The 25,107-nt window shown below is 52.4% G+C and overlaps 2 protein-coding genes and 1 pseudogene across 18 annotated transcripts; 1 reads left to right on the forward strand and 2 right to left on the reverse strand.

Moving 5' to 3' along the window:
• Positions 1–2,411: 2,411 nt before the first annotated feature.
• On the reverse strand, positions 2,412–2,527 carry LOC111734192 (annotated as a pseudogene).
• Positions 2,448–9,868, forward strand: HSBP1L1 (heat shock factor binding protein 1 like 1). Of its 14 annotated transcripts, none has more exons than XM_023526395.1 (6): positions 2,448–5,229; positions 5,742–5,808; positions 6,442–6,600; positions 6,733–6,881; positions 8,617–8,647; positions 8,731–8,846. In XM_023526395.1, the coding sequence occupies exons 1-5, from the start codon at positions 5,179–5,181 to the stop codon at positions 8,620–8,622; spliced, it is 432 nt and encodes a 143-aa protein (XP_023382163.1). In that variant the 5' UTR covers positions 2,448–5,178; the 3' UTR covers positions 8,623–8,647; positions 8,731–8,846. The 14 variants fall into 14 exon arrangements, with proteins under 14 accessions (XP_023382163.1, XP_023382167.1, XP_023382158.1 ...); XM_023526399.1 differs by having other exon boundaries at positions 6,733–6,857; XM_023526390.1 differs by lacking the exon at positions 8,617–8,647 and having other exon boundaries at positions 6,745–6,857; positions 8,731–9,868.
• A 4,406-nt stretch (positions 9,869–14,274) lies between these two features.
• TXNL4A (thioredoxin like 4A) lies at positions 14,275–25,061 on the reverse strand. 4 transcript variants are annotated; one of them, XM_023526406.1, is made up of 5 exons: positions 24,969–25,058; positions 24,594–24,766; positions 18,370–18,473; positions 17,767–17,858; positions 14,419–14,601 (listed from the first exon to the last, which is right to left on the reverse strand). In XM_023526406.1, the coding sequence occupies exons 2-5, from the start codon at positions 24,744–24,746 to the stop codon at positions 14,585–14,587; spliced, it is 366 nt and encodes a 121-aa protein (XP_023382174.1). In that variant the 5' UTR covers positions 24,747–24,766; positions 24,969–25,058; the 3' UTR covers positions 14,419–14,584. The 4 variants fall into 4 exon arrangements, with proteins under 4 accessions (XP_023382173.1, XP_023382174.1, XP_011384279.1 ...); XM_011385977.2 differs by lacking the exon at positions 14,419–14,601 and adding an exon at positions 14,610–16,408 and having other exon boundaries at positions 24,969–25,061; XM_011385976.2 differs by lacking the exon at positions 14,419–14,601 and adding an exon at positions 14,610–16,408 and having other exon boundaries at positions 24,937–25,019.
• Positions 25,062–25,107: the final 46 nt, after the last annotated feature.

Consider the following 25,107-nt stretch of genomic DNA (forward strand, 5'->3'; position numbering starts at 1 on the left):
AGAAACAAAGACAGGATGCTCAGGAGGCTAGGTGGTCTGGTAGGTGGTCTGGAGAGAAGTTGTCCCTGCTTAACACTTCCTCTCCCTGATTTAAACCGTCTAGAATGATCCATTCTCTCTAGTCTGGATGTTGGAGGAAGGACACAGGCTTCCCTCCTGACTGGCCTGGGAACATGTGGGGTCACTGCTGCTGGCCCTGTTTTCCTGGTATATGTGGGCAAATTGGTGGCCAGACCACAGCCACCTGCCGCTCCGTCTAACGGGGGGGGGGTGGGGGCCGGGGGGTGCGGGCGAGGTCCCCAGGCAGCACCTCCGGGGCAGCTGGAGCCTATGCAGCCCGGGAAGCCTCCAGGGAACTCCAGCGTGTGGCCAGGTTTGAGAGCTACGGCTTTAAAACTCACACCCACGACAGGAAGTCCATGACTCAGGAAAATCAGCTTCCAGGAAAGGCCACTTACTATCCATCTATGGAGCCAGAGTTGCATAGTAAATAATTAGTGGATTAAAAAATAGTTGATAATGTTGCATTAAAAATTAAAGCTAAAATTAAGAAAATATTGCACTATTTTAGAATAAAAAGCAAAAATAATTCTATACTCAAATCTGTATGCCCAAATCTATACCCGTAAAGAACCCTTCCTTTCTTACAGAATGTTTAAATGAGAATTTGTAAACAGACACAAGAGTAGAGATTGTAGTACTGTCTATCACCCAGCATCGATAAGTATAAGAGAGCTCTTTAAATGAATATAAAACAAAAATTAAACAGGACAGTCTAATTGGCAGCATTTCTCCATTTCTTGGCAATGACAGTGCACCCTAAAATCGGCGTCTTAGAGTACAGGCCTTAGAAATGAGACTGTAGACACAGAATTGTGCTGGGGCTTCACGGGATGGAGCTTCCTCTTAAGTTGGGTTGTACCATGATGTTCTCATCTATCAGAATCAAAAATTCAGTTTTCCAGTGTGGAGTTTTGCTTCACATTTAGCTGCTGCTCTTATTCTCTGTGTCTTTGGTTCCACGAACATGAACTTCTCTCTCGGGCTCTGTTTTCTCCCCCGATCTGCCCCGCACTGCGAACCACCACCTCGTTCCTGCAGCTTTGCTGACACTCTCCTGCTCGTAGTGTAGATTTCCTAGGTTACATTAGAGGATTTTCCTCCTGAACCTAGTTCCTGAAATGTAATATTCTTAACAAAACGAGTTTCCGTGGAGCGAGTCTCACTTCCATGTTAATGAATTTGTGCCCCACGGATGCAGGACCAAGAATTCGATCCCCGACTGGGCAGTGCAGATAAAAAACCATCCAGGTGCCAGGTGTAGAATGGCAGGTCCTGTTTCTGCAGTGAAGATTGTGTTCCCAGGGTCATCAGAGAGTTTCTGGGTAGGTTCCCATTGGGCCCGAGAGATTACGGTTGAGAAAGATAAACACATAGGAAAAAGGACAAAGGGAAAGAAGAGAGAATCCTGGTCCCGGGGTTCTTAGCCTCGGGTGTGAAGCTGGGGAGATGCACCTTAAAACATACACATTGTGGTAAAAAACACATAACATCAAATTTACCATCTTAACCATTTCAGTGTCTGGTTCAGTGACATTAAGTGCATTCATGTTGTGCAGTTGTCACCACCGTCATCTCCAAAACATTTCCATCTTCCCAAACTGAACCTCTGCATCCATTAAACGCGAACCCCCGCCCCTCCCACAGCCCTGGCACCCACCGCATTCCTCCCTTTCATCATGAGTGAGAACGCTCTAGGTACTTCATGTAAGCGCGCACGGTATCGAGTCCGGCATAATGTCTTCAAGGTCCATCCCACACTGCAGCGTGTATCAGAACTGACTTCCTTTTTAAGACCGAGTAATACTCCTCTGTGTACATGTCACATTTTATTTATCCATCGTCTGTCGATGGACACTCGGGTCATGCCCTCCTTTTGGCTGCTGTGAACAAATATCTAGTCAAGTCCCTGTTTTTGCTTCTTTTGGGCACGTACCCGGAAGTGGGCTTGCTGAGTCATGTGGCAATTGTACGATGATTCCAAGGCCATCCCCGCCTCCACAGCGGCCCCCACCAGCGGTGCGAGAGCTCCAGTCCTTCCCCGCCCTCACCGGCACTGTGGTTTCTTGGTTTCTGGTCATTTGATAACTGGTCTTCTAGTGAACGTGAAGAGCTGTCTCCTCGAAGTTTCGGTCTGCATTTCCCTTGTGACTGCTGATGCCGAGCATCTTCCCATGTGCTTATTGGCCATTTGTATGTATTCTTTGGAGTCTATTCAAGTCCTTCGCCAATTTTTAATCAGGCTTTTTTGTCGGTTTTTTTTTTTTTTTTTTTTAGGTGAGGCAACCTTTAGTTGACCTCACAGATTGCAAAGACCTTGTCAGTTTACAATCCCTTATTTTTATTTTTTATGCCTATAGCACCTGGTCTTCCTGGGTGGTCTCCCATCCAAGTACTAACCAGGCCCGGCCCTGCTTAGCTTCCGAGCTCAGACATCGGGCTTGTTCAGGGTGGCGTGGCTGTAGACTGTTCTTTGTTCTTGAGTTTTAGTTCTCTAAATGTTCTGGATATCAGTCTCTTGTCAGATATGTGATTTGCAGATTTTTTCTCCCATTCTGTGGGTTGCCTTTTTGTTCTATTGAGTGTCCTTTGAGGCACAAAAGTTTTTATTTTCATGAAGTACAACTTATCTATGTTTATGTTTTGTTGCCTGTGCCTTTGGTGTCATATCCAAGAAACCGTTGCTAAACCCATTGTCATGAAGTTTCCCCTGCTTGCTTCTACGAGTTTATGGTTTGAGTCTTCCGTTCGGGTCTGCGATCCATTCTGAGCGGACTTTTGCATGGGGTGTTAGGTAAGGGCCCAACCTCATTCCTTTGCACGTGGAGCCCTAACGAACCCGGTGGGACTTTGAGACTGAAACAGAGACGAGCATGAGAATTAAACATTAAGCCAAGTGGTGCTCAGAGCGTGCTGTGCTCCCGACACGCGACCTCGTGACGGGCACATGGCCAGACCAGGGGCCAGCCAGGCGGACCTACAGGAAGATTCCGGAAAGGAAAACATTTAAGCGACCTCCACCGGCACGTGGGGTCCCTCTCACACTCATGGGGCGAGCGTGTTTCCTTCTCTAACGGACTGTTCTTCGCCTCTGGCTCTGGCACCCACTCAGATTCTTTCCTGCACATGGTCAAGGCCCCTCACTGCCTCTCGGGGTGGTGGTGGGGGGAGGGCTCACCCCGCCCCGCATCAAAGTGACCCCTTAAATAATTTCCCCTGCTTTTCCCCTGCTTTTCACGTGAGTGAGCTCTGGTCCCTGAAACCCTTGCTTTCTGCTGAGACACCTCCCTCCGGCTTTGGTTGGCTGCCAGGCTGCCTCTGGCCCCCGCCCCTGTGGGCCTGCCCTGCATTGGGGGGCAGGGAGGACCCACAGAGACCATCGGCAGTGAGGCTGCTTTCCTGGGCCCCCCATCCCCCGCCCTCTGCCTTAAGTAGCACAGAGATGTCCCTCACCATCGGCCACTCCAGTGTCCACACAGCACTCCCTCCCACCTCAGCCCCTCTCGGAGGAAAAGAGACAGATGCTAAAAAGACATGGAAAATGGCAAAATAGCCATCTTTTAAAAAAGTTATTTGAACAGCTTTATTAAGATATAATTCACAGACCATAAAATCCACCCCATTAAAGTGAACAGTTCAACAGTTGTACAACCATCGCCACTATCTATTTGAGACCATTTCCGTCCTAAAAGCAACCCAGCATTTCATCAGCCTCTCCCACAGCACGCGGCAGCCGCCTCCGCTGTGTCTGTGCATCGCCATCGGTGCCCGTTTCACACGAATCGAGTCGTGCAACGTGGCCTTTGGGACTGGCTTCTCTCCCCGAGTGTGATGTCGCCGAGGCTCACGTCCGCGCTTGACTCCTCCTCACGGCTGGTGACACCGCACCGCAGGGGACACCACGTGCTGGCCACCCAGTCGCCTCGTCCGTGGTGGACACGGGTTCTTCCTCCCAGCCCCGCTGTGTGAATAATGCTGCATAAGCGTTTGTGTACGCGTTCCTGCTGGGCACGTGGTGCCGTTCCTCTTGGGTGGACACAGAAAGGTGGAATCGGGGTTACACGGCACCTTTATATCTAGCTTTTCACGGCGCTGCAGGCTGCCGTCCCCGGCGGCGACGCGTGAGGCTCCAGCTTCCCGCCTGCTCGCCGACACTCTGCGTTTTGATTGCAGCCATGACGGTGTGACGGGGACCTCAGCGTGGTTTTGACTTGTGTTCTCCTGATGACAAATGATGCTGCGCGTCTTTGCACGTGTGGCCGTGTTTCACACATTGGGCAACCCAAGTGCTTCTGCTGAGCTAGGCCCCGGGGCCCGGGGGTGACCTGGGCAGGCACGGTCTTGCCCCACCGAGCTGGAGTCCAGCGGGGGCTAAAGCCATACCTGGGAGCCCACCCACGAAGTGACCCACAGCCCCAGTCCAGACCCTGGAGGGCGCCGGGGGAGGGGGAGGCGAGGCTACCATTCCCGACAGCCAATAAAATCAAAATCCAGATGCAAGTGCCGGTCACAGAACAGAGCCACAGGCCTGGACGCGATTCGGATGGCAGTTTCCCGTCATCTGAAACGGGTGATTACAGGGCTGATCCCCCTGTTAGAAAGGTGACCCGGTGCGAGGTAGAGCCAGAAGGGAGGTGCGGGGCTGGGGGCGGGGTGTGAGTTTAACGGGGGACGATGTCTGTGAGATGAGAGTCCTGTGGTGGCCGGTGGTGGCAGCAGCACAGCACTGTGGCTCTGCTTAAAGCCACTGAGCTGTGCACTCCACAGTGGTAATGAAGGTCGGTTTTATGTCGCGTATATTCTGTAAGAATGACGTCCACGGCCACCTTGCTCATCTCTGATGCAGGGAAACGAAGAAACCAGAGCTGCGGATCCACTCAGACCTGGGCCTCCGCCCCGGGACAAGGCCCGTGACCTCAGGAACGAAGCCGCCCCTCCCGGACGCCGGCAGCTGCTGGCGTCCCCAGCGCCACACGCCCAGGAGTTCGGGCGGCGCGCAGGCTCCCAGGTGCGCGCTCCCCTCCGCCGCCCCGCCCGCGCCCACGCTGCGGGACCAGACGCCGGGACAGCCGCCCTGACCTCCAGGGCCGCCAGGCCGCAGACGCTCCCGGGGGCCACATGGACGAGCGGGGGCCCGAAGCCCCGGGCGGGGAGGCGCTGCGAAGCGCGGTGAGTGGGGACCCCGCCCTGCTTCGGGTGCTGGAGCCCCTCCCGGGCGGGAACTGGGGGCGGGTCGCGGGTGGCTGACCGCACCTCCGAGGGGCTCAGAAACCCGCCCCCTCAGAGACCCGCAGACCCGGCAAGCCAGGGTCAAAGGCAGAATCTTGTGTCTTGGGAAAAAGGTGTCAGATGATGTACAGATGGTGCCTGCGGTTTATGACTTTCTCTGTGTTACCTTCAAGACATGTGATAGTTCCAGAGCTGATGTTCAGGCCAATGACCCCGTTGGGGCACCTGTCTGAGCTGTGGCTGGGGCTGGGCCTGCTCCCCAGTGGGTCACGCACTTGGCTCTCACTGACCCAGCCCCGTTGGCCAGAAAGACTGCTGCCCTTTTGAATGTAAAGGCCTTGGCACCCTGACAAAACCCAACTCACTGTATGTGGCTGGTTCTGCCCACGATGCTCAAGGTGCCTACGCTGAAGTGTAAACTTATACTCTTGTCTTATGGTTCATTATTTCAGGCAGAAAATCTCTTCCAGGAACTCCAAGAACATTTTCAAGCTCTGACTGCAGCACTGAACCTCAGAAATATCCTTTTCTTATAGCAAATGCTGTGATGCTTCTGGGCTGATACATCATCACGGAATACCTTTCTAGTGGGTAATTGTGGACCTAGGACTTCCTGGTGTTCACATTCATGTCTTTACGTGGCATCCTGGGTGTAATCGGCACCCACAGGTAAGTTCTTCCTGCCTGACCGGCAGGACAGGCAATCGTGTGGCAAGGACGAACAACGCGGCCCACGGGGCTGTCCCACCAAGCCCTCAGGGAAGCTGGGCGGCCTGCTGGACGGCGTTCAGACCCTACCACACTCAAACCCGCAGGCGTGACAGGGTGGGCCCCAACACAGGCAGCTGGCCCTATGTATGTTTGTGCTTTATCACTTGATCGGCTCACTGCTTTGTTAAGACATGAATTCAAACAGAATTAAGGTAGAATGTTTGCTTCCAGTCTGAGCAAATCCAGACAAGGGGAGCAGCTGCCCTAAGACCTGACAGTGTGAGCAGAATTCACACAAATTCGTTCCTCAAAAGCTGTATGCAAAGTGTTTGCACGTGGAACCACCACCGTGCGATGTCTGGTTCTGGAGACGGGCGCCCACAGGGAAGGAGATTTGGCATGAGAACCCTAAACTCGGTTCATTCCCATGACCTTTCACATACTTGCTGGAGTTCGCTTACGACGAACACATACCAGACGACCTCACGTTCCCAAGTCTGCGTCCGCACTGGAGGAGCCAAGTTCGCGGAATTGAGCCCACAGCGCCAAGGATACAGACACACTACGAAACCCCAGCAGGTACCTGCGGACACGAGTCAGGTGAGTCCACTCGGCCTCTGACTCCCTCGTGTCACAAGTGGCACTGCCAGGGCCTTGGTGCCAGGTCACCTGGTCGGGAGGCACCATTGGAAGCAGGGTCTTTGAGGGCTTTTGCGGTGGGCGGGGGGGGTTCTCTGCATGCAGCTCTCCTTAACACTGAACTGGAAGAAATGGGGAGTCGGATCGAGGACCTACAGAAGAATGTCAACGACCTGATGCTGCAGGCTGGGATCGAAAACACTGTCACGGAACAAACGGTGAGGCCCTCACTAGGAAACCAAGCAAGTTTACTTTCTGCAGATTTTACGATGACCCTCACCTTGAAAAATGAATCCCCATGTTTGTCCACGATGGGAATTACTGCCTCTGTGCCACACGGAAACTCAGGGATGACAAAAGCCATTCACAAATGTTCTCTTCCAAATAGGCCATCCGAAACACCATCCTAATCCCTTTAAAAATGCACATTTTAAATGAAAAACTCTATGATTCGAAAACTGGATTTTATTAAAGTACATTTTACTCCCACCCCTCAAATTAGTCTTCAGTCAAAACACAAATCGCGATGACGTGAAGACTGGGGGTTGCAACTAGCAGCTTCCGCTGGAGACAGTATAGTCGGGGAACCCTGTAAAGGTGACACACGTACATTCTTGGGTGGTCTGCAGGACCCCACCCCGACCCCCCACAATGCAAACACCTTTCCAGGGTAACTCTGCCTTTAATCTTAAAGACGTGAACGAACACTGGGCTTCGGGTCTCAGCTGGATTCAGGTCCGTGCGGCATGAGCGGGGGGCGCGTCCTCTTCCCGAGATGCTCAAGCACACGTGCTGGCATCGCAGTCTGACCAGAGGGCACATTTTAGTCAATTAGGTGCTTTCGCTTTCCTCGTTTTCCCAATTCCTTCACAAGTGTTACTCTAAGTCAGCTGGCGAATTATCCGTACGTACGTACCTGCTAAGTCAGAGGTAGTTCACTGTCAGCGACTTGCAATTACCTACACCTGGTATTCTGGTGAAAAAGGTAACTGCACCCTATGTCCTGCTACGCACTGGGGCGGGCACTCTGAAATTCTGTCCACCGGGCGAAAAATACAGCTTCCCAGGCTCAGGCTGCACCAGACTGCTCCCGTCTGCTCTCCAGCCAGCTGGACACCAAGGCCTCTGGCCACTGCGGGCTGATAGGGGATATGCCAGGGCCCGAGGACAGGGACCAGTGAGCCAGCTTCCATGCCATCCCCAGCGTTGGCACACCGCCGGGCACAGCATGGTGACACAGTCCCTTCCCTTCATCACCCAGACTCCAGCTGGCTGTTTTAAGTTTGGTCAAAACACACTAAATATGAAGCATCAAATTAAATGGTTAAATAGGTATCCAAACGTCACGTTTTTGACGCATAGTCATTACTTAAAGCAGCGTGAGAGGTCACAGATCTAAGTGTGTGAAGCTGTTAATGCCTTTGACATTAAAAGAAGGGCCTAAGCACGTTCAGATCTGTTCGGCCTGTGCCTGTTGGTGGCACTAAGTCAGGGCTGGGGTGTGGATCTCCGGGAACCCCGCAGACCTCCTAAACTGTCCCCGTTGTGGGGAGTGGTGAGTGGGGGGAGGCCATGACCCTGAGTGTTAAAAGCTACGGACCCATGTTCTGAAAGATCAGGCCCCTCATCAGCCTCCGCATTAAGCTGAGTCTGTAACACCTCCCTGCTCCGGCCGGTGCGGACCGGCCCGCGCAGGCCCAGCGTGCGCCCGCGCACGGGCGATGACGGTCGGTGATGGAATGCTGACCCAGCACCGTCCACTCGGCTGGGCTGCGGGTCCATGCTGACTCCGACGAAAATGAGGATCACCTAACATTTATGTTTTTCTCTACACTGAATTTTTCCTATACAAAAGATGTTTTACTAATTACAGGAAATTAAGGTACTTTTACTGAAAGCTTGGACTCGTTTATTTAACTGTGTGTTAGCTGGTACATAAGGCAATTATTACTTCATTCCAGTTTTTTTTTCTTACAGACTTGAAGACAGAATCCAGTCACTTGAAAATGTAACAAAATAAAAAATTTACTTTTTGAGTTATAATCTACATAACCTGAGTTCCGACTTCTAGTATTTAAAAATTCATTCTAGCAAAGTAAAAGATCAGCAGAACAGAGACGCTGCGGTAGGAGTAACTCAGCCGGCGACAGGCCCCGCAGCGAAGCGGCTCCGACATGGCCGGGGGCGCCCAGCGCTGGCCACCACGGAGGGACAGCGAAGCCACACGCGGCTGTTTGTTCTGAACCCGAAGCTCCGCCATGCTTTTCAAAAAGCCCATAACCAGTTCTCTGGTCGAAGCTGCTTTTTAAATGACTGCATTCCAAGTCAACGTGTCCGGTCTCAGTGTCCGGAGGACGCGCTGCATCTGTCCGGTGGGAATGTTCTGACGCGTGTTCCGCACCAAACCGGCAGGCAGGTGCCCGGGCGCTGTGCTGCCTTCCGAGGTCGCCCGCGCCCTCTCCGCCGAGGAGATCTTGACAGGCTAAGGGGAAACGCTTTCAAAAAAATCGGCCAGTTCCCCACTCTCCAAGGCTGAGTAAAACAGACCTGACCACCTAAAAAAGGGGTCCGTGAGAGGCTCTCATTGTAAAAAACATTATTCCTGCATATAAAATAAATCATATTCTTCATTCAAAGGTCAAAATCAACCATAATTGTACAATTTAGAACTAACCACTGTCAACATTTTTTCTCTGCATATTGTTTATAATCTAACATTCTGTTCTCTTCGTATCATAAACATTTTCCTACGTGAAAATTTCATACCCACTTCTTTATGGTTAACTGATGGCCTATCCTATATCTGCAACGATTCGACCACCCCTTTCACTATTCCTTGGGCGTGGCATCGTAACCCGCTTTCTCACTGTCATACGTAATCTGTAGTGAGCACCCTTATCCATGACTTCCTGGCAGATTCCATTAGCGGCGGAGTCTGGCTAAAGGCCAAGAACATTTAGCTGGATGCGTCTTATTCTCCCGGCAGGGGGTGCATGCCTTTCTTGATCAGCAGCCTTTAAATTGCACCATTTAAATTCAATATTCTTGGTGATTTAAAATCAGGATAGTTCATTTGATTATAAGAAAAATCTCAAAGCGCCTTAGCTATGATCATCATTTTAGCAGAAACTGAATATGTATTTGAATCGAAGTAAACCAAACAATTTGAGTCCTCATCAATACATAGAACAGTTTAAAATCCAGGATTTTTTAACAGTAGAAAAGGAAATTTCTATTAGTTATTAACTAAAATAAAAACAGAGATATTGTCAAAAATACACTAACTTCCTTCTACAGGAAGCTCCTGGCTGACCCCCCTTCAGCAGGTGGCACGTAACACCTCGGCCATTCACAGAGGCCACAGACATCCACCTTTAAAGGTCATTTAGCCATTTAAAAAATCATACCTGTTTCAATATCTTTCTGACATTTTAACAAATGATTGCTATTTTTCTTCACCATTTACATATACTCAAAAGGAATCAGAATGTTTTCATAGGAACGGAGAAGAGACATGTGTTTAAACTCTAATTCTATTCTAAACTACAAAACTTCACGAGAAAGTGTTTTATTTACAGAACACGTAAGTAAAATGGAGTTATTCAACACCAAATACTACATTTACATGCCTGTAACTTAAAACTAACTTAACACGAAGTGATGACACTTAGGAAAAGCTGAGTAACAGAGGGTTGGACCTGTCGGGCAGAAGTTCTGGGCGCAGCTGTCTGAAGCATCACTGTCTCACGTGTAATGTTCTTCACAGCCTCATCCATCGCCAGGGCTTTTAGGGTTCCCCAGATCTCCTCCTCACCCCCAGGCGGGGGCCAGATCTTTTCAGAGCTAAAACCAGAGAGCATTCCGCCCAGTTCCCAAGGCAGAGCCACACCGGCCCCACTTCTGATGGCCACCCCCACCCCAAGGCACCTCTTCTGCACCTGATCTCGGCCCTCCCCGGGACGGCCATCCGGTCAGACCTCTCTCTGCACGATGTCACAGCCCTCTCCTTGTCAACCGTCAGTTGTGGTTTACGTGACCAACTGGCTGTCTCCACAAGGCAAGTTCTGTCACCGCCACATGCACTGTCCCTGGAGCCCAAAGCTACTCAAACACTTTTTCAAATTAATGAGTTTCGAGAGTTTCAAAATACTTTGCAGTCTTTTACATGATGCTTTCTGCCTGTGAAGATGTGTGAGCGCTTGACCTCTATGTTGAGCAAGAAAACCGGGGGCCAGAGGGAGGACCTGAGCTAACGGCAGTGACCGGCAAAACAGCGGTGTCACCCGACTGAGTGTGCAAGGCGGCAGGATCTCATCGGGCACTGTCGGTGTTGATAGCTGTTGATGACAGATGTAAATGCGCCAGCAAAGAATGCTAGGATCAGATGCATCTCGAAAGCCATGAGTAAAACTGTAGCAAACACTATTCAATATGGCACCCATATAAAGTGGATCCTCCTAGCGTCCCCATTCTGATGTGCGCCCCCGTCTCTCCCGTTAGCACCCGAGCTCTCAGCTGACGTGGGGGAGGCCGGCGCGGGCTGGGGCAGCACCCGCAGCGCGGCGTTCAGGGCGGTGTGGGTGGCGGGTGCTGGGGCCCCACGGGGTGCCAGGCGCCTTCCCGCCTCCCCGCGGGACCCCAGCGTGTCCGCCCCTCGTTTTGAAGGCGTTAAAACAGCCCGCAAACAGATGGATCGCATACACCCGGGGTCTTCCCGAGCGCCCCCCAGCGGCGGGCGGTTCTGCGCGCTGCCGTGGGAGGCGCCCTCAGCCACCTCCTTGTGTTTGACCACAGTTGTCGCCCAGTAACGCCACACGAACACGCCCGCACGTCCCCTCGCGCGCCTGTGCCCACCGCCCGGCCCGGCCGTGGACTTGCCTGGACACACTGAGAGCTGTGCGCAAGTCCCACGAGCAACGTGGCCTTCGCCGCCGCGACACGCGGCAGGGCCCGGGCCAGCTGGGCGGTCCTCGGCGCCCTCTGCGTCCTCGGCGCCCTCTGCGACCCGCGGGACCTGTGGCTAAGTGGGCTTCAGACTCTGTCTCTGCAAAACTGTCGCCTGGCAGGCGCCTGGCAGGGCGTGAGAAAATGGCTCGAGAATCACTTGGTTCAGCGCGAGGGAGACAGTCGACCCATTACAGCAGGACATGAGCTTGCAAGGAAGAGACACTCATTCCGACTCAACATGCTGCAGCCACAGAGCCACAGCCAGAAGAGCTGTCAAGTCAGACGTGAGGGAAGTTCTCGCGACTTACAAATGCAACCAATTTATAATGTCCATCGAAGTCACAAACGTGGAGTGCACTTTTAATTTTTTTGGTAACAGCTAATAAAGCTTCATGGTATCAGATATAATCCATGTGCCACACAGCTCACCCAATCAAAGCAAGTCGATGGTTTTTGGCACGTTCACTGACACGCACGACCATCACCAATTTCAGAACGTTTCCAGTCTCAGAAAGAAACCCTGTACCCTCCAGCACCACCTCCCAGGAGCCCACTTCCCGGCTCCCCGCACTTGCCTGCTCCGGGCCTGTCACGAGGGGGAGCACACGCTCTCGCTCGTCCGTGCTGCAGCATCTCTCTCGACTGAACGGTGGGCCACTGTCTGGCTGGACACACTGCTTATCTGGTCAGCAGCTGCCAGACCTTGTGCTTGTTCACTATGAACACCGCCATACGTGTCGTGCGTGTGTGTGTGCATGTGCGTGTGAAAGCTTCTGCGTGGACACGCACGACCCGTTCTCCAGGACGTGCCTAGGAGTGACGTGGCTGCGACAAAGGGCAACTGTTTCCACAGTGACTGACTGTTCCCCCCTCCACTGGCACTGACAACGTCGCACCCGCTCTACGTCCTTGCCCCCCGAGTCTGCAGGTGTGAGCTGGCACCTCCCATTTTGATTTGAATTTCCTTGATGACAGGGAGCATCTTTCCATGTGATTGCTGGCAATTCATCCCGGAGAAATGTCAGAAGCGCAACTGACTACGATACGCCAGGTACTTGGCGTTGCGCTGATTCATCGTCAGCCCCTCACGTGATACCGTGTTACACCCCCCGTTTTGTTACGTGGGAAGCTCGAAGCTGGAAAGATTAAACTGCAGACTTGCATTTGAATCTTAAATCCGTTTAAAAGCACAGCCTCACTCGCATTTGTTGGGCTCAGTCTTTGGTAGGCACCCCTCCTGTTTCAGGACAGTCAGCCTGACCGGGCAGCGAGCAGTGACACACCAGAGGCCCCGCCAGGCACTGTTCTATGCGGTCCTGACCCATGTGAATCAGACAGCAGATACTACTGTGAAACAGAAACGCTCCTGGCTGAAAAGTTTGTTTTGTTTTTAAAGAGAAAGGGTTCATTGAGCCATATGCTAGCTGGAAAAGGACCAGGTCCTGGGGATTCAGTCTAAACCCTCAGCAGCTGGGCAGGTGCAGAAAAGCCAGCCTGCAGTCCCTGAGCTGGCGGGCGCTCTTATACGGCATTTTGGGGAAGAAAGAGGTAAGTTGATCTGAAGGAACTTACGCTGGCTACAGGTGGGGGGAGGGGCAGTGGGGGCAGTCTTGCGATGGGTGCGGTCTGTAAGAGTTGTCTGTGACCTCTGGTTACACGCAAGTCCTGGAAGTTCACAGGCCTGTGGGATGCCGTGACATCTGGTGTGGGCTAACGGACGCCTAGACATTGGGTCAAAGCTCCAATGTACACGTCCGGGAATGCGGGCAGCCTTGGTCAGAGGGCGCACAGCTGACGACTGGCTACGCCCGTCTCTTGTTACTGTAGTTTAATTCAGAACACCTCAGATTTCCTCTCCTGTCACCACTGTCCCCTGCACTCTGAAGATGAAGTTCCAGAAGGCCACTTGCCCAGGTTCTTAGTGAGCAAGTGACAGAGCTGGGCTGTGAAACCGGATGGGGACTCCAAGCGTGCTCCCCGCAGGTGTGCCCTGTGCTCCCCCCCACCCTGGTCCTCCCCCCACACCCCATGCTGCCCTACACTCTGCTCCTCCCTATCCCACCCCACGCTCCCCCCACACCCCATGTTCCCCCCGACTCCGCTGCCCAGGGCCCTTGCCGCCCTCTCGGGCGGGCGGGGCCCACCCACTCTTCACACAGAAAAGGCAGAGACCACCGTTTCATTGCACGTTTTTCAGAACCAGAAAAACAAGACTTTTTCCTTAAGTGTGTTTTCTTTCTGGACTCAAGCCTTGAGACTGGTGTGGGCTGCACTGCACGCCACCCCCCAAATTCACACACTGGGGGTCCTAACCGCGGCAACCTCGGGAGGTGACCTTACATGGAGATGGGGCTGCTGCTGGAGCCGAGTGGCCCTCATCCAGTGACGGGCGTCCTTAGAAAAGCAGAAATTCAGACAGACACAGGGAGGCCACAAAGGTGAACCCCCAAGCTGAGGGTGTGCGAGGTTGCCAGAGACTGCAGGGCCGGGAGAGGGCTGGGGACAGACGCCTGGGTCGGGCTGCATCTCCAGGCCTGTGGCACAAAATCCTGCTACGTCACCCAGCTGCGGCACTGCTTGGAGCCCCAGACAGCGTCTCACTGCCACGTGTGCAGGACAGAGCCCCGACTTCCACCCCAGAGGACGCCCCGAGTGGCGGCTGGACACAGTCGGTCATCTACACACGCAGCCTCTTGCGAAACAGCCGGTTACGACTGCTCCCAGCACCGTGCGTTTTATTCACGTCAGCGACATATTTACAGGAATTTGGTAGTATGAAACACAGCAGCCGCGCAGAGGGGCTGAGGCCCTCGCCCGCGCTCCAGGGCCCGGCGGGGTGGGGCTCAGTACCGGTACTTGGTGGAGTAGTCCTTCGGGGACACCACCAGGCCGCGCCCCTTCCGGGCCCCGCGGTACACCGTCTCGATGATGTCAATCATCTCCTGCTTGTCCTCCATGGCCCAGTTGATCTTGTTGTTGTTGCCGGTGCCCAGGTCGATCATGATATGCTTGTTCCTGCGGGAGGACACGGGTCAGCGCCCACGAGGAGGCCCGCGGGTGCCCGTCTCCCCCGCCGCCAGCTCCTGCTACCGGCCCCTCAGACGTGGCCTGGCCACGCAGAGACCCAGCTTCCCGACGTTTCCCTCGGCCAGAAACACCCTGAGGCAGCTCGGTCCCATGAGAAATGGTCAGCGAGCAGTGGCAAGGCAGGGCCACCGGTTTCCACGATGAGTGGGAGTGCTGCCGGGCAGTGCACAGCCACGCGCGGCAGCACAGGCTGGGAGCATGGAGCCTGGGCCCTGTGGGAGGTCGCCCCAGGGGGCGGGGCATCAGTAACCCCAGCGGGTGTGACGCTGAGCTGTTTCAAAGCCAGCTGGTCACTGATGCCACGACAGGGCAGCGAGATGGAAGAGACGGCTGAGGCGTCCAGAGATCGCGAAATCAGGTCGACTCCGAATCAAGAGGCACCACGCACGGAGCGGCGGAGGCACCCGCACACGCGAAGGGCCGCCCCCGCGCTTCCCGCACGCTCCCGCTTCCTCGGGACAGACGTCCCATGGGGCAACCGAAAGGTCAAAGGGCACAGTCTCCGTCCCTCGGAAGCCGAGCTTTTCCAGACGGTTGTACCCGGAAACACCAAAGTGTGGGGTTTTCATGGTGCTTTTGTGAGCACCGAGTGTACATTTCATGAAAAGCCCTGACTGTGAAATGATGTGAACCGCTCACTGTGAATAGGGTACCCTGGATTTGTTAGGAAAGATGATTCTTTACAAACGTGTCTCTCAAAAGGCTACTTCTCACGCGCGTGCTCTATAAAGCAGAGCTGTGGCCCTAGCTGTGCCTGCCCATGACCCTTCCTGGCGGGCTGCAGATAGATTTTCGTCCACGAGCCCATCACTTCTGCAAGGTCGCACACCACACTGGCCCGCGGCCCCAGGGGGTGCTGCGTCCCGGAGCCTGTTTGGCGTCCTTTCAACCAGAGCGAGCGGCCCACAGGCAAACCTGACGTCTCTTCTGCGGCAAACCTGAGCCTCCGGGACAGCCTGGGCCCTCACGCTGCCCCCGCCACAGCTCAGTCCTGCAGGTCCCCACACTTGCCCCTGAGTGCAACGCTCACCCGAGCCTCACTGCACGGCACCCCGCCTCCTCGAGCCCTCCCCACGCCCCGTCTGGGCCGGTGATTGTCTCTGTGAGCACTGCTCTGGCATCTCCCCGCTCCCCTGGCCAGTGTATGTGACAGTGGCCATCAGGTGAAGGTCTGTGACAGTGCGAACCCTGTCTTATCTGATGATGTCCCAGCACCAGGCCACAAGGCCTGGTGGAAGTCAAGACACGTGTCTGGTGGACGCGTGAACTCCAGCGCTGACGCTGCTTGGCTCAGGATTCCGGGCGGCAGAGACAGGACGAGGCGGATCACCACCTCTCATGGGAGCGGCACCAGGCCCACGACACCAACACACTGCCCCGACTTCCTTCTGCGGCTCCCTCCCCAGCACAGCCCTCTGCCCCTCAGTGGCAGGCAGGGTCTGAGAAAGCCCTCGCGACGCCCCTGAAGGAGTTGGGGTTTTGAGGAGCATGGTGGAAAAGGCCTGCAGTCCTTGACTAGCCTGGCAGCAGAAACGCCTCTGGCGAGGGCCCGGGAGAAAACAGAGTGGTGCATCGCAGTCACGGAGGAGAGAGGTCCTCACTGCCAGTGCACACTGTCAGCGGCACCACGTCCTGCAGCTTGTGGGAAGCACACGTCGTAAGTGATAAACTTGGACGTTAAGCTGGAGAAACATCAAGCCAGGTCTGGAAGGCGCTATCTGGTTTCTTCTTCCCACTTACAGCGAAATGAGAAAAGACAGGACAGTTTACAAACTGGTGACAGAAAAAAAATAAATTCTCAGCCTCTCCAGATGGCAAAGGGTGCTGAAATCTGGACATGGCTGAACTCGGGGCACAGGAAAAGAAGAGGCCACGCGTCCGTCACTGCCACCTGCCGAAGATCTGCAGGTCCTACCACTCGTCACGGCTGGGGAGCTGCCTCGGGAGTGTCCTCTAGGGAGCCATGGCCGAGCAGAGGCATCCCCGGCAACCAGGGCAGAATCAAAGCCCTCGGGCTGAGAGGGACAGAGGACGCAGAAGCACAGCCCTCGGGCTGAGAGGGACAGAGGACACAATGAAATGCGCTGATGGGGCTCCGAATGCTGCTGGCAGGGAGCAGGCTGAGAAGTGACCCAGCTGCAAAAGCCTTTCATGAAAAAGGTGGGGAAACCTGGGCGGAGCCTGCCCGAGGGCAGCGAGGGGCTGGCCAGGGCGGTGATCTCAGCCCTGACCAGACCCCCGCGCCCTCTGGCCCTCCTACGCCCCGCTGCACGCCAGGACAGCTGGGCCACAGCAGAGGTCCAGAAGCTGGGTTTTGTGGGTTGCCCAGAACGATTCTGCAGACGGGAGGTGAAGGGCAGACTGTGGGAGGCAGAACCCCAAAATAACCCCAGGATTTCCTGCCCTAAACTCAGGGAGTGAGAAGGGATGAGACAAGGCTGTGACCAGCTCCATTAAACCTCACAGAGATTGGCAGATGTTCCTGCGGTCACCAAATGACTGACGTTAAAGTAAGGGGGCAAGCCCGGGTCATCTGGGCGACTCTGATCCAATCATGCAGGCCCTCAAAGCAGAGCAGGAAGGACACTGGGGAGACTGTGACAAGAACTCAGCCTGCCGGTGAGGTCTTCCAGGACGGGGAGGGGGACCTCGAGGAGCAGAGAGGAGCCCCAGCGACAGCAGGCCTCAGGCCCATGACCGCGAGGCCCTGCATTCAGCCGACAACCTGAGTGAGTCCTGGGGATCACCCCCACCCTGACCGGCTGCCCTGCTCGGCCCGCCCGTGGCTCTGGCCTGAGACCCCGAGAGCCCATGGAACTGGCCGGCTGGGGAGTGGTGCCGTCCTCAGCCACTCAGCACGTGCTGGCGTGTCACACGGAATACAAAGCTGACACACGCCCCCCACATGGGCCTCCCGGACCTTGCTTTCCGACAGAGGCTCTGATCCTCCTATTCACCAACGTTTGCAGCAACAGAAACAGATGTGACAAGTACAAGGTCAAATGATTTCCTTCCAAACTGAAGCTCTACAACTGAATTATGTTTTACTCATGATGTCACCTAACTTTATTACATAAGTACCATCGAACGTACCTGCCACCCGCATAGGCCCTGTGTACGTGGCCAGAATCCGTTCCCACATTTCCCTTCGCTGCAAAGCCCATAAGTCATGGATACAAATTAACCTAGAGACACGAGGGAAATTCTGTTTTTCATGCCAACACTGACTGACTAGAGTCCACAACAGGGTGTTTTCACTAATAAAATCATCTTGTATATATAAATAGCAAAGAAATTTAGTTCAAGTTTTCCTCTCAGGTATCAGAAAAGGACGCTAAACAGAGTCACTGACATATTTTTAAAGTGAGTTACTTAAAAACAGTCACTTTCATCAACAGATTACATTTAGACGTCACTTAAATGTCAATGAGAAAGTCTTCCATTTAACTACACTTCGTCTACGACTGCGGTTCCAAAAAGTTACTTCAAAAGGGTAATTTGTTAATGAGTAAACACTGAAACTGGGATTGTTACTTTGAAAATTATTGAAATGATCACACGGTCTGGTGAAACAAACTGTATGTGCTATCGCTACAAACTGACTTCCTTCCAAGTAAACAATCTAAAGATATCTTGATCACATTAAATTTCTAGGCCAATAATTTCAATTTAAATAACAACTTTAAGAGGACATACCTGAAGAAAAACATGACAGTACACGGATCGTATAACTCATACATTTTGTTGAAGTCAGGTACTTCTGTAATATCCACAAGATAAATAACTGCAAAATTTTTAACCTAAAAGTAAAGAAGATTGAAAAAAAACCTAAAATAGCAAATCAATGTTTAATTCTGTAAAAACACATTAACAAACAAAAACAACACTCTGTGTGTAAGAGAACAGCTTGCAAACCTGCTTTCCAGCACCTCCCATTACAGTTCGCACACGGAGTAAGACGCTCCGGGTCCTGAAAACCGGCTGTTTGCGCCTCACTAACATTTTTCAGAACAGCAGGCTACACAAATGTAGCAGGTTACAGAAAACGTCCACAGATATGTTACTCATGCGGATCCAGTAACAATCTGCATGAACTTGAACTCTGACGACTACTTAACGACATGCTTTAAATAGCTGCCTTAAACATGCCTTTAGAATTCAGCCATACATTCCCCGCCTCTTGTACTAACAGACTAGTACCCCAAATAATATCGTATGTAACAAATTTTCTTTAATTTTTTTCTTTAATTGCAAGTTCATCAGAGAAGATTAAGAAAACCCAGAAAACTAAAAATCAAAACACCGTCAATTGCAACAGAGTTAACTGCTATGAATGTATTTTTAGTATATTTTTTCCCATTTTTTCTGGTATATATATAAAAAAAATCTGTCTATACTGTTTTAACAAAATGTGATCACACAGTGATTATGCTACAATATTCTATATCCTGCTTTACTTATGAGCATTCTCTTATATAAATTACATGCTGTCCAAAAACAATTTTATGGTTACATAATAGTTCGTTAAATGGCTATGCCATTATTTTACCATTCTTCTGTTATTTTCTTTCTGATTTTAATGAACATAATTCATTTTCATTAACATCTATCATTCACCTGTGAACATTCTTACCCTTAAATTTGTGTATACTTCATTATTTCCTAAAAATAAATTCCTAAAACAGAATCTCTAGAACATAGAACATGACATTTTAAAGGCTCCTCATACTGTCTCGATGCCTTCCAGAAAGCTTATTGAATTTACACGTTGTGAGTTAAACAGTGTCCCCCAGCCCCAAGGGTCCACTGACGCCCTAACCCCCGACACTCGGAATGGACTCACATGCAGTGCAGCCAGTTGTCAGACAAGGCCACATGGGAGCCAGGTGGCCCCTGGCCCAGCCTGACGGTGTCCCAATAGGAAGAACTGAACGTGCCCATGTCACCAGAGACAGGTGTCATGAGCATCTGAGGATCCGCTCTGTGCAGGGCACTTCTCATGCGTTCTAGCTCTTTCGACGCCCTAACTAAACAGAGACGCTGTTCTGTGTGTGATGAAACTGTGTATGATGAATCCTGCTGTTCTGTGTGTGATGAAACTGAGGCTCTCAGATGGGGTGACTCCAAGCCACAGGGGGAGCAAGTGCCACAGCTGACGCCAGCAGGTCTGGCTGCAGCCCACCGCTGAAAGAATCAGTCTGCCCGGAGGGGGCGAGGGGCTGTGGGGAGGTGGGGGGGACACTTCTCGGGCTGAGAGAAGCGCATGTGTCAAGAGAGGCACAGAAGGAAGGTGACCAGTGTGGGGGCAGCGGCTGATGAGGGCTCGGAGGTGGGAGACGAGCCTGAGGTGCAGGCTGGGCCTGTCAGGCTCCAGAAGCCTGTTCCTTCCTTAAAGGAAGGGGTGGCTGAGGGGCTGGATTTCGTACACACCGACCGGAAAAAACCAAGCAGCAACACAGAAGGGCCCTCACAGGCAGTGACTGGCATGGAGCTGGCTGGACACCTCTGCCATCTGCACCCACCAGTGACCATGCCATGCTGTGGCTGAGGGCAGGAAAGAGATGGCCGGGGAGGCACACCGGCAAAGGCTCAGCTCGAGGCCGAGGCAGGAGCTGGGCCGAGCACCACAGGGGTCAGATCAGGCGAGGCCTGAGAGCCACCGCTGGGGTCATCAGCGGTGGTGCCAGGCAGCGTGGGGCCGAGACCATGTGGCAGTCTGGCCATGGAAAGCATCGAGTGTGGACACCCCCTGCGGGAGCCAGGCAAGGAAGGGGGGTCCTGCTGGACCTCGGTGTCGCAGCGTCTGCCCAGCAACCACTTCCCTCTCTCCTGGTCAAACGAGAGGCTTCTGAGTGCCAATGTCAAGGCCACCACGGCCACTCAGGTGCAGGGGGCTAGGCAAAGCAGCCCCCCCCCCCCCCCCCCCCCCGTCTCTCTGCACAACAGCTTCCAGCAAAAGGGACCAAGAGACCTTGCTGGTCTCTAAGGGCTGCCCACATCTGACGTCAGCACGCAGGGGCACTTGCTTAAGAAAAGCATCTTCTCTTCCTACTTCCCACAGAGTAGAAGTTATTATGATTTAAAAAGAGACATTAACATTATAGTATGAACACACTCACACACCTACCTGACTGCCAGCCCAGTGGAACCCTAAAGGGCCTTCCAGCTGACCCCACGGACCCCACGTTATTAGATCAAGCTCTTAAAAAGTCATTTTCAATGGCCAAATAATACCCCACTCAGCAGGGTGGACGTGTGCAGTTTAAATCCCAATTTCCAAGTGCAGAGAGAGGGCTGGGGTGAGGGTCAGGCGAGGGGACAGGCTCCTCCTGGGCGCTGCAACTACGCGGTCAGCACTGTGGGCCACGTCACTGGACACTGTGGCTGTTTCGGACCGTGTGATCAGTTACACCAATGATCTGGGAGCGTGACACTCTGCCGCTGAGAAGCTGCTTCCCAAAGGCAGGTGACCGTCACCACCGCCAGACGGTTAAACACCTTTTCATCTTTACTGCATGGGAAAAACGACAGCGCAGTGTTTCAATGTATTTCTTTGAAGTTTACTTAACCCCTGGAATATCCTTTTTCAGTTCCTTGCCCATTTACCCATGGGAGTCATCTTTTTAAACGGTATTTAAGACTTATTTGCAAAAGTCGATCACATTTAAAATACATTTGCCTAATATTTTTGCAGTAATTTTAACTGGCTGTTAAACAGTATTTTTGTAAACCGAGAACCATACATACAAATGTCCTTTCTATTATCAAGTTGTTTTTAACATGTATTGTTTCGATCGCCTACAGCAGTGAATATCCTTTCCAACCCTGTTGCCTACATCCCACAAGCAAGTCAGTGATGACCTGCCCGGCGGCCCCTCTGCCAGCCAGGGACCGCCCAAGAAGCAGAAGAAAATGTTCTGGACTGTCGGTTGGCACTGTGCACATTTGAAGGGCTAATTAGTACGTTTTTAGGCAATTCATTTCAAATGCACCCAAAAAACTGCATAACTTTATTTTCGACAACTACTATATGCCGATTAGTTCTACTCAGAACAACTCTTGCAGAGAATAATGGCGGCTAATATTACTGAACACGCTACTTGCTCCGTGACAGGAAGTGTCCCAGAAGGCTTTGCGGGAACTGGATCCTCAGAACTGCCCTGCGAGTTAGGCACTGGCACCCCTGTCCTACAGATGAGTAAAACGAGGTGAAGAGACAAGTCATTTAAGACCACACGGGTAGCAGGTGGCAGAATCTAGCTCGGGCTGTACCTGCGACCACCGCCCGCGTAGCTCGCTGCTGGCCGCGAGGCTCTTACTCCCAGAGGCGCACGTGCACAGCGAACCCAGACGGGGCATTCTGCAGCTTCCTATCTGACCCCGCACTGACAAAGCCTCAGCTTCTGCTGGTCCAACCAACTTCATGTGAACTTAAGAATGGCCCCCAGCCATTCCCGCAGAGTTCCACAAACATACAATTTTATCAGAACGTACAATCATGACTCGACATCATTTCAGTTCTGCGTAGTTTAGACTCTGTTTGAATGGGCTTTTTAACACACACGAAGTAAACGTCCCATTTATTCTTACTCATTGTGGGATTCAGGTAACAGTGAGTCACTGTGACAAAACGGCAGCTTGCAGATGCGCGAGATGGTCTCTTCGCAGCTGGCTACTCACAACGACTGCGCAGCGGGAAGCGTCATTTGTTACGGCGGCTCCAGCAGCCGGCAGACATCTGTAAAACCCATAAGCTATCTGTTTCAGAACAGCTCAGAACCAGTCCAGCATAAGGAGGGGCGGGCACTGTCAGAGCATCCGGACACCACTCCACCTTCCAGAAGACAGTGCCATCAGGTCTGGCCTCAACACTGGAACTTTCACTCCAGGTAAAACAGCTGGGGGACTGAAAGGGGCTTGTAACAGGGTGAGGAAGATCCCCCTTTATCTGTTATTCCTGCAGAGGGAGATTTTTAAATAGAGTTTAATTGTTCTTTTACTAAAACCTTAGATTTCAAAAAATTCTTGTTGAGCTTCCCCAAAAAGAGCTTCCGGAATTATAAACTCATATTTCATTCCTATACTTAAAAATAAAGAAAACATCAATACACATATATACATTCAAAGTGAGTCCAATGAAACTGTCCTTATCAACAGGGCCAACGCCAAGTGTGCTCACCACCGGCACAGCGATTTGGTCTGTGACAGACACAGAGAGATTAGAGAACAACTCTGGTTAATTCCTAACCCTGACTGACACAGAGAATCTGCCTCCCAGCCAAAGGCATCATGCTGAGTTTTACTCAGACATGAGGAGCCAACCAAGCCTCAGGTCTGCAGCCATCCTAGCCTCATACTGAAGGCAGCAGGATCTGGACATCGCCTGGTGTGTAAGCCACCACTTGCAAGGTAGAACCCAGGGCATACAACCTCAGTTATTTCAAAGGCAACACGCTAATGATGCATCTATGAGAAAAGTGCTTAGCAGAGTCTTCACTAAATTCAGCAGTGACTGCACGACCTCCACAGCTTAAGCGACATATAAGTGACCCCCTGGCCCACCTCACTCGTGACCTCTGACCTGACTGGGAGGACCTTGGTGAGAGAACAGGTGGCTCTCCTGGTTCCCTAAGTACTTCCGTCTTGGTGTCCAAGAGGAAGGAGCGGGGTGGCTGATAACTGCAGCACTCCTACCCTGACCCTGACCCTGACCTCTGTTGAGGGGTATCTGAAGATCACATCAGTTCCCAGGGGAGCTTCTGAGACATGCCATTTCTGGACCTCGACGCAGACCAACAGAATCAGAATCCTGCAGTGCACTACGGTAAGTGTTCCAAGTGGTACTTGTGATGGCTACACAGGAAAACGGCCGGACGCTCACAATGCACCACCCCCGCCTCACGCACCTCCCTACTGAGTGGACACGCTAAAAATTAGCAGTGGCAAGTCAGACAGGTTTTCCCTTCCTAGATATAATATAGCCTTACATATGCTACTATTCACTCAAAGGTGTTATTCTAAGCCAGCCTACATTAGCATCGCCTAGTCCCATGAAAGATGGTTTCAATACGTCCACTTTTACTTTCTATTAAATGAATGACCTCTCAAATCGTTTATAGAATGTTAATCATTTCGTTAACACACTAACATATTTGCTTTTTGCTCTTGCTACAATTGCAAAAAAAAAAACAAATCAAAGTTGACTTAAAATTGCCATGAGGAAATTATAAAAAAAGAATTATACAATTGTGTCTTACAACTTGCACCCTCGTTAACGGCTAGCAAGTGCCACAGACGACCCACTGTAATATTAAAATTAGGAAAGCTAGCTCTAACAAACCACAATTATATTTTCTCCTACTGTTCTCTGCATTTAAATCACTGTAAGGTATAAACCAAGTAACTTACAAAGAGCATGATGCATGATGAGATTAAAAAAAGACAATGAAAAGAAAATTAACGGGATTTACTATGCAAATAACAAATGTTCTGCTTTAAAAATACAAATAACAATAGGATCCCCTAAAAGGGGCAATCTTTTTAAACTGAGCTATTTAAAGTAAGCTCCAAGCTCTTGCCAGTCTGCAAATGCGTTTTGTTCAAGGCACTACAGATGTCAATTCTGAAAAATGCCCTATCTCTTGGAATCATTAACTTACTTAGGGAGAGAGATCGTGAACCTCTTTAAAATGTGAAGATGTATGGAAACTCCTCCCAGAAAAAGACATACGCTATTCAATTCCAGGGAGCACACCTTCACGTCACAGGCTAAGAATCTGTCCGGGTACCAAGCCCGCGTCTTCCCTTTGCTAGGCGACTGTTTTTAACACTTTTACATTTTCCTGCCAACTGGCAAAACAAAAGAAATTGAACACCGAGCTGACGAGGGGACCTAACGTGAAGCGGAGGGGCCGCGTTACCTTTTCGGCTATACTGTACAGAACCTCGTCCATTTTCATGCACGTGGGGTCCCAGTCGTGTCCAAAGCGGATGACGACCACTCGGTCTTCCTCCGAAAGGATGGCCTGGTCCACCTGCCAGCCGTTGTGCAAGTGCGGGAGCATGTACGACATCCTGGCGACTGAACCGGCCTCTGCGGGAGAGGGACTCGGTGGACGAGCTTCTTCCCGGCTCGGTCACAGCACGCGGGGCCGACGGGGGCTCGCACAGACCCCCCCAACCGGGGCCTGCCCCCCGCCCGGGACATCCGCCCAGGACCCGGCTCCCCGCGGCCCCGCTCCCTGCCCAGGACCCCGCCCCCACCTAGCCCCGCTCCGCGCCGTGTCCGCACGCACCTCCGGCGACACAGGGCTTCCCGCGCAGCCGTCTCCCGGACGTGGACGCGCGCCGACGTGTGCGTGCGCGCCCCCGCCGTGCGTGCGTCCGCCGTGCGCGCGCGCGCCCGGGGTCTGGCGTCTGTGCTGGTCCCGCGGT

This window comes from Pteropus vampyrus, unplaced genomic scaffold, assembly GCF_000151845.1.
Source record: "Pteropus vampyrus isolate Shadow unplaced genomic scaffold, Pvam_2.0 Scaffold852, whole genome shotgun sequence".
Taxonomy (NCBI): Eukaryota; Metazoa; Chordata; class Mammalia; order Chiroptera; family Pteropodidae; genus Pteropus; species Pteropus vampyrus.

Excerpts from the sequence above, each read along its gene's own strand:
- HSBP1L1 (XM_023526390.1), top strand. The coding sequence starts at position 5,179 with ATGGACGAGCGGGGGCCCGAAGCCCCGGGCGGGGAGGCGCTGCGAAGC. Across the intron at positions 5,230-5,741 it reads GGGAGGCGCTGCGAAGCGCG|GCAGAAAATCTCTTCCAGGA; the intron begins GTGAGTGGGGAC and ends TCATTATTTCAG. Across the intron at positions 6,858-8,730 it reads ACACTGTCACGGAACAAACG|CAAAGTAAAAGATCAGCAGA; the intron begins GTGAGGCCCTCA and ends AATTCATTCTAG.
- TXNL4A (XM_011385977.2), bottom strand. The coding sequence starts at position 24,746 with ATGTCGTACATGCTCCCGCACTTGCACAACGGCTGGCAGGTGGACCAG. Across the intron at positions 18,474-24,593 it reads TGTACAGTATAGCCGAAAAG|GTTAAAAATTTTGCAGTTAT; the intron begins GTAACGCGGCCC and ends CTTTACTTTTAG. Across the intron at positions 16,409-17,766 it reads AGGGCCTATGCGGGTGGCAG|TGGGAAGAAGAAACCAGATA; the intron begins GTACGTTCGATG and ends TTTCGCTGTAAG.